Source organism: Ovis aries, chromosome 3, assembly GCF_016772045.2.
Source record: "Ovis aries strain OAR_USU_Benz2616 breed Rambouillet chromosome 3, ARS-UI_Ramb_v3.0, whole genome shotgun sequence".
Classification (NCBI taxonomy): Eukaryota; Metazoa; Chordata; class Mammalia; order Artiodactyla; family Bovidae; genus Ovis; species Ovis aries.
The window spans coordinates 209,764,941-209,772,350 of record NC_056056.1 but is presented as its reverse complement, the minus strand read 5'-3'; the positions used below and the strand labels follow the sequence as shown (position 1 = coordinate 209,772,350).

Here is a 7,410-nt window from a genome sequence, read left to right as displayed (position 1 = left end):
CAGTTCTAGTTTCCCTTCTCTATAAACTGATGACATCTGTGTAGGAAGCGACGTGGGGGAGGCGTGGGGACACGCAGCTGTGAACAGGGTGGGGGGCAAAGGTAGGCATTTCTGTGTACAGATGTGTGAATACAGGAAGCAGATCCCTGTGAACATCCAACACCTGGTAACAGCGGCAAGCAGAGACAATTCAATTCAGGAGACAGAGACCACGAGAGGCTGGGCATCCGGGGCATCTTCGAAGAGAGCAGGTCTTCTGACAGAGCCAGCCCCACACCCAGCACACAGCACCCAGCACAGGAAAAGGGGAGGGGTGGCAGCGACTGCCTGAGTGAAAAACAGCTACGAGGGAGCTTCAACTGCATCAAAGGTCAGCCTGCCACCAACTCAGGACGACTCCGAGAAGACCTGCCCTGGAGGTGCTAAGAAGAGACACCAGCGCCCAGCTGGGAAGGTGCCAGCTCCCCCCTACCCTGCTGCCCCGCCCCGAGGCCAGCAGTCAGCAGCTGGGGTGCAGGAAGAGCTCCCCCCGGGGCAGGAGTCATGGCCTGGCTACCTCCCTGCTGGCTGTGGGTTCTGGGGACCCTGGCAGGGCTCTCAGCAACCCCAGGCCCCAAGAGTTGTCTGGAGAAGCACTACTGGGCTCAGGGAGGATGGTGTTGTCAGATGTGTGAACCAGGTAAGAGGGGCCCTTGCCAGGGGCCAGCTGCTTGGGGAGAGACAGGACCAGGCCTGGGCCCGGAGGGGAGCAGGGAGGAATGCTGCAGAGGCCAAGAGGCAGCCCCTTGGAGAGGGCGGGGGAGTGGCTTTCCTGGGGCCTTGACCCTGGCACTCTGCTCACAGGAACGTTCCTGGTGAAGGATTGTGAGCAGCACGGAGAGGCGGCTCAATGTGATCCATGTACACCAGGGGTCTCCTTCACACCGGACCACCACAGCCGGCCCCACTGTGAGAGCTGCCGGCACTGTAACTCTGGTGAGGTGGGCCAGAGTTTGGGGGAGCAAGGCAGAGAACTGGTGTGGAGAAGCAAGAAGGTTGGGGCGGGGGGAGTCTGAGCTTCTGCGGCTTCAGTGGAGCCCATGGTGGGGACTGGGGTGCCCTGGGCAAGGCGTGTTGATGTACAGGGAGCACTGCGAAGAAGTGGTTCAGGGCAGGGGTGAGCAGAGTTTGACGGACTGATGAGGAGGGTCTATGACTACGATCAATGCAAAACAGGAAGTGGCTCTGGGACCCTAGGTTTCAGATGAGCAACTCACCCCCCATTCCTACCTCCTCCCCCACTGATGAATTGGTGGTGTTCTCAGAGGGCACATTTGTTCTGGAACTTGGAATACATCTTCCTAAGGACGTGACAATACAAGCTAGTGGACCACAACCTTTTTTTTTTTTCCCCCTCCAAACCAGTTTAGGAAAGAGAATGTGTATGTGGCTTGAGTTTTATTTTGTGATTTCATCTTTTTTACAATTAAGAAATGAAATAGCAGCTGCGTTGTGAACACTTTCATGCTTTCTCCATTTTAGCTAGAATTTTTGAAATGACGTATATGTCAGTGTACACAGATCACAGATATTCTCCAGCAGGATACACTTGAGGGCTATTTAACTCAAGCACAATATTACTTGCCTGTAAATGCATTGAGTCTAGTTAGCTTTTTCAATACTGTATTCTTTAAAACAAATACAAGGTTTTGCCACTGCTAAACAGTCAAGCGGCAACATCGGTAAAACACAAGAGGTATTCCTCAGTCTACTTACAAATAGGACTATACATGGGTATGTCTCTCTTCTTGGCCAAAACCCCGAGCAACGTTGGGTTTTTGGTTTTTTTAGCCGAAGCCCCCCAACTCACTCTGCAGGCCCCACTGGAAGGCCTCTTCCCAGTACTGAGCCAGTCCAGCCCTCTTCACTTCTCTCCGGCCCAGTGCAACCCACAATCTTCCTCTATGAGGTTCAGCCCATAGAGCCCCAAAGCACCCAGGCAGGACTGGCTGCAGGACTCAGGGACACTGGAAAGAAGTTGACTGGGTTTGGTGCTCTTGAACCTCAGTGTTTCCATCTGTAAGATGGACGAGTGCCTGCAATCAGCATGGGATTCTGTGCACAGGTTACACACGGCAAAGAGAACTCGCAGGCTCCTGAAGGCTCCACTGAAACCAGTGGCACTTCACTCACTTTTGACCAATCCCAGCCCCTTTTCTTTAACCCTTCCCATCCCTTTCGGCAGGTACCCTTCTGGATCTCCTCCACCTTTCCTACACTTTCCCATGTCTACCACCACCATCCCCCCCTTCCCCATCAACGCGCTTCTAGATCCTTGTCCCTCCCGGCTGGCTCACAATTCCCAGTAAGCCACAAGGAAAACAAGTTCTAGCAGCGACTACAAATCAGAATTCAGAAAGGAAATGCCACAGGGGCATAAAGATGAGAAGAAATAAGGATAAGAAGAAATTCACACCCTTTCCTGACCAAAGGCACGTGCTAAGGAAATTGTTAGGGTTGATGGTAGTCTTCAGCATCCTCAGACGTCCCTTTCTGTAGCCCTCTCTCACCTGTGAGGGCTGCTTTCCCTGGGTTCCCATGAGTGCACTGCTCTAAGCAACGGCCCCCGGAGACTCCCACTCAGGCCTGGCCCACATCTGAGCTCCACCTTCCCCAGAATCACCCTTCTCTTCTTACCCCCAACCACCTGGGAGCCCAGCCCATGAAGTGCCCTTCCTACCCTCCTGCCCCAGGATCACTGATTGGTAGCCACTCAGCACTTGACCTCTACACGCGACTACAATCTCTGTTTTAAAGGCAAAGGATGTCAGTACAGGTGAAAAACCTGTCCGAGATCACAGCAGTTCCCACTTGCTAACAATTGCTAACAATGAACTACCCAAATGCCGGTTAACAGTAGAGGAGTGGATAGGTCATGGTGTAGCCACACCATGGAAAACTATGCAACAGTGAGAATGAATGATTCACAGTCACTCAACACTGTGGATCAGTCTCACCAAAAGCTGAGTAAAAGCAGGCACAGACGAGCACAGACACAGGGTTCCTTCCATGCACAGAGTTCAGAAACTGGCAAGACCAGCTCGTGGTGTTAAGAGGTCCGGAAGTCAGTGGCTATTCTTGGTGGGAAGGATGTTAGTGACTAGAACTGAATGAGACTGGTCATCTTGTTTCTTAATCTGGTGCTAGTTACACCTGAGTCTGATTTGTCCCAGATGTTTGTGACCTGTATACCTCTCGGTAAGTATACTTCAGTAAGGAGTTTCAAAAGCATGGGTGAGTGAAAGGGAAAATCATGCAAGCTGTTTCAACTTCTGAACCATGAAGTTTCTAGAAGGTTCGAGGTGTTCTTGAATAACAATAACACTATTGCCAAAGACACTGGGTGACGGTGGAGGAGGGGCAGGCCTGGGTGGAATGGGGCAGGGAGGCAGGGATGGGAAGGGTAGCACATCCCTAGAGGTGAGCCTGGGATGGGGCTGGAGCGGGCATTAAGCCAGTGGACCCTGCGTGTTCCCTCCCCTTCCTCTGTCTCCAGGTCTTCTCATTCGAAACTGCACCCTCACGGCTAACTCGAAGTGTGCCTGCCCCGAAGGCCAGCAGTGCAGGGACAAGGACTGTATGGAGTGTGATGGTCCAGCCCAAGCCCCAGGCCCACACCCACAACCTTCCCAATTACCTTATGCTGAAGGTAAATTCCAGGCAACCCATGGTCTGATCACACCCCAACCAGCACCTCTCTCCTATACCCAGCCCCACATAAGCTGCCTTCTGTCACCCTGTCTCCACCTTCTCATCTCCCCCAGGGCCTCTCAGGCCTTCAGTCTTGCCCTGTGCCCTCCGGGGCCCGTGGCTGCTACCCAACTTGTCTGCTTTTCCAGAGATCCCAGAGGCCAGGACAGATCGGCACACTCAAACTCTGGCCAACTCCAGGTGGCTGCCACCCGCGACCCTCTCAACCCACTGGTCACGTGAGTTTTCTCCCCACTCCCCACCCCAAGAGAGGAGGGGGATGCATGCAGGAGGGTTCACAAGGGGAAGGGAAAGTTGCTCAGTCTCGTTAACTCTTTGCGGCCCCTTGGACTGTAGCCCACCAGGCTCCTCTGTCCACAGAATTCTCCAGGCAAGAATACTACAGTGGGGAGCTGTTCCCTTCTTCAGGGGATCTTCCCAACCCAGGGATCGAACCCAGGTCTCCGACATTGCAGACAGATTCTTTACCATCTGAGCCCATAGGGAAGCCCTCAGAAGGGAAGCCAGCCACAAAGCTCCTAGGAGCAGGGGTAAGAAGAGGAAGAAAGGACTTCTCTGGAAGTTGAGTGGTAAAGAATCCTCGCTTCCGATAATAGGCCCGATCCCTAGTGGGGGAACTAAGATCCCACATGCCATGGAGCAACAAAGACCCAACACAGCCAAAAATAAATGAAAAGGAAAAACAGAAGCAGAGTCCAGAGATTAGGAAAGGACATGGTCCAATGGTGGGGGTAAGGGAAGAAGGTGGGGAAGGGGAGAGAAGTGGGCAGGAGGGCTTGGCTGAGGGGAATCAAGGGCTAGGCCCTCCCCCAAGCCCCCTTGTGACCCCTGCCCACCCCATCACAGCCCAAAGGTCCCTGTGCAGCGTGAACTGCGTCCGCATCTTTGTGCTTCTCTCTGGAATGTTTCTTGCTTTCACCATAGTCGGAGCCCTGTTCCTCCATCAACAAAGAAAATTAAGTAAGAGATTAAGTAAGAGACAAAATACAGGTCCTGCACCCCACCCCACCCCACCGTCTTGGCTTTGCCACCCAATCTGGAACCTCTGGGCCTCTCCAGCTCCATCTTTACCAGCCTGTCGCCTCTCTTCCCCTCTTCTATGCTGGGGCCCTCCTGACAGCCCGCCTTCACTCACCCCTTCTCCCTTCACCCTTCCTCTACCACGGGCCAACAACTCCTCTGATTCTCCTCTGCAGACGCAGGAGAAAGTCCAGTGGCACCTGCAGAGCCTTGTCCTTACACCTGTCCCAGCGAGGAAGAGGGCAGTGCCATCCCCATTCAGGAGGATTACCGAAAACCAGAGCTTACTTCCTACTCTGAGCCAGTGCTCCTCAGAGAAGGCCATCACTGCAATCAAGTCCTAGCTTCCACCTCACCCCACTGACCATCCAAGGAGATCAAGAGAGGGCACCTCGAATTTCAGCACCACCCTCTCATCAGAACCTTTCCTGTATGCAGACTTGAGAAACCATTGTTGCTCACTCGCTAAGTCATGTGCAATTCTTTGTGACCCCACCGACTGCAGCACACCAGGCTCTCCTGTCCTTCACTATCTTCTGGAGTTTGTTCAATTCATGTCCATTGAGTTGGTGATGCTATCTAACCACCTCATCCTCTGTCACTCCCTTCTTCTACCCTCAATTTTTCCCAGCATTAGGATCTTTTCCAGTGAGTCGGCTCTTCACATCAGGTGGCCAAAGTATTGGAGCTTCAGCATCAGTCCTTCCAATGTATATTCAGGGTTGATTTCCTTTAGGACTGACTGGTTTGATCTCCTTGCTGTCCAAGGGACTCTCAAGAGTCTTCTCTAGTACCACAATTCTAAAGCATCATTCTTCATTGCTCAACCTTCTTTATAGTACAACTCTCGAAACTGTACATGACTATTGGAAAAACCATAGCTCTGACTATACAGAACTTTGCTGACAAAGTGATGTCTCTGCTTTTTAATATGATGTCTAGATTTGTCACTGTTTGCTGTTGTCCCTAATGGCTCAGAAGGTAAAGAGTCTGTCTGCAACGTGAGAGACCCGGGTTCGATCGCTGGGTCAGGAAGATCCCCTGGAGAAGGGAATGGCAACCCACTCCGGTATTCTTGCCTGGAGAATTCCATGGACAGAGGAGCCTGGTGAGCTACAGTCCATGGGGTCACAAACAGTGGGACACAACAGAGGGACTAACACTTTAACAATTTCACTTTCACTTTTCTTCCAAGAAGCAAGCATCTTTTAATTTCATGGCTGCGGTCACCGTTCACAAAGATTTTGGAGCCCAAGAAAATAAAATCTGCTACTGTTTCCATTTTTTCCCCATCTATTTGCCATGGAGTGATAGGACCAGATGCCATGACCTTCATTTTTTGAATGCTGAGTTTTAAGCCAGGTTTTTCACTCTCCTTTGTTACCTTCATCAAGAGGCTCTTTAGATCCTCTTCACTTTCTGCCATTAGGGTGTTATCACGTGCATATCTGAGGTTGTTGATATTTCTCCTGGCAATCTTGATTCCAGCTTGTGATTCATGCAGCCTGGCACTTCACATGATGTACTCTGCATAGAAGTTAAATAAGCAGGGTGACAATATACAGCCTTGACGTACTCCTTTCTCAACTTTGAACCAGCCCATTGTTCTATGTTTGGTTCTAACTGCTACTGTTATCTAACTTCCTGACCTGCATACATATTTCTCAGGAGACAGGTAAGGCATTCCATCTCTTTAAGAATTTTCCACAGTTTGTTGTAATCCACACAGTCAAAGGCTTTAGTGTAGTCAATGAAGCAGAAGTAGATGCTTTTCTGGAATTCCCTTGCTTTTTTCTATGATCCAACAGATGTTGGTAATTTGTTCTCTGGTTCCTCTGCCTTTTCTAAATCCAGCTTATATATCTGGAAGTTCTTGGTTCATGTACTGCTGAAACCTTTCTTGAAGGATTTTGAGCACTACCTTGCTAGCATGTGAAATGAGTATGATTGTACAGTAGTGTGAACAATCTTTGGCATTGCCTTTCTTTGAGACTGGAGTTAAACTGACATTTTCTAGTCCTGTGGCCATTGTTAAGTTTTTCAAATCTTCTGGCATGTTGAGTGCAGCACTTTAACACCATCATCTTTTTAGGCTTTTAAACAGCTCAGCTGGAGTTCCATCATCTCCCCCCTAGTTTTTGCTCATACTAATGCTTACTAAGGCCCACTTGGCTCTAGGTGAGTGACCACATCATTGTGGTTATCCAGGTCCTTATGACCTTTTCTGTACACTTCTTTTGTGTATTCTTCCCACCTCTTCTTAATCTCTTCTGCTTCTGTTTGTTAGGTCCTTGCCATTTCTGTCCTTTATTGTGCCCATATTTGCATGAAATGTCCCTTGTTATCTCCAATTTTCTTGAACAGATCTCTAGTCTTTCCCATTCTATACTTTTCCTCTATTTCTTTGCATTGTTCACTTAAGGCTTTCTTATCTCTCCTTGCCGTTCTCTGGAACTCTGCATTCAAGAGGGACGAGTCGTGGGAACCTATCCTGTGTGCCTTTTCCAGACAGGGTAGGTCAGCTGCAGCCCTGAGCTGCAAGAGGGCTGGGGCTCCAGGCAGAAAGCATTCCGCCTTCGTAAGGCCCACGTGCTGTCCAGAAACCTGGCGAAATAAAGCTACAAAACACAGCGTGCATAA

At 50.4% G+C, this 7,410-nt stretch overlaps 1 protein-coding gene across 10 annotated transcripts; it reads left to right on the top strand.

Moving 5' to 3' along the window:
* Positions 1–329: 329 nt before the first annotated feature.
* CD27 (CD27 molecule) lies at positions 330–7,410 on the top strand. 10 transcript variants are annotated; one of them, XR_009600291.1, is made up of 8 exons: positions 330–679; positions 844–975; positions 3,187–3,237; positions 3,536–3,688; positions 3,879–3,968; positions 4,111–4,280; positions 4,597–4,722; positions 4,947–5,060. XR_009600291.1 is itself a non-coding variant. In XM_060414252.1 (7 exons), exons 3-7 carry the CDS (start codon positions 3,213–3,215, stop codon positions 5,132–5,134), a joined length of 582 nt encoding a protein of 193 aa, XP_060270235.1. In that variant the 5' UTR covers positions 330–454; positions 844–975; positions 3,187–3,212; the 3' UTR covers positions 5,135–7,410. The 10 variants fall into 10 exon arrangements, 8 of the variants coding, with proteins under 8 accessions (XP_060270235.1, XP_060270233.1, XP_060270232.1 ...); XR_009600290.1 differs by having other exon boundaries at positions 4,597–4,710; positions 4,947–5,059; XM_060414252.1 differs by lacking the exon at positions 4,111–4,280 and having other exon boundaries at positions 330–454; positions 4,947–7,410.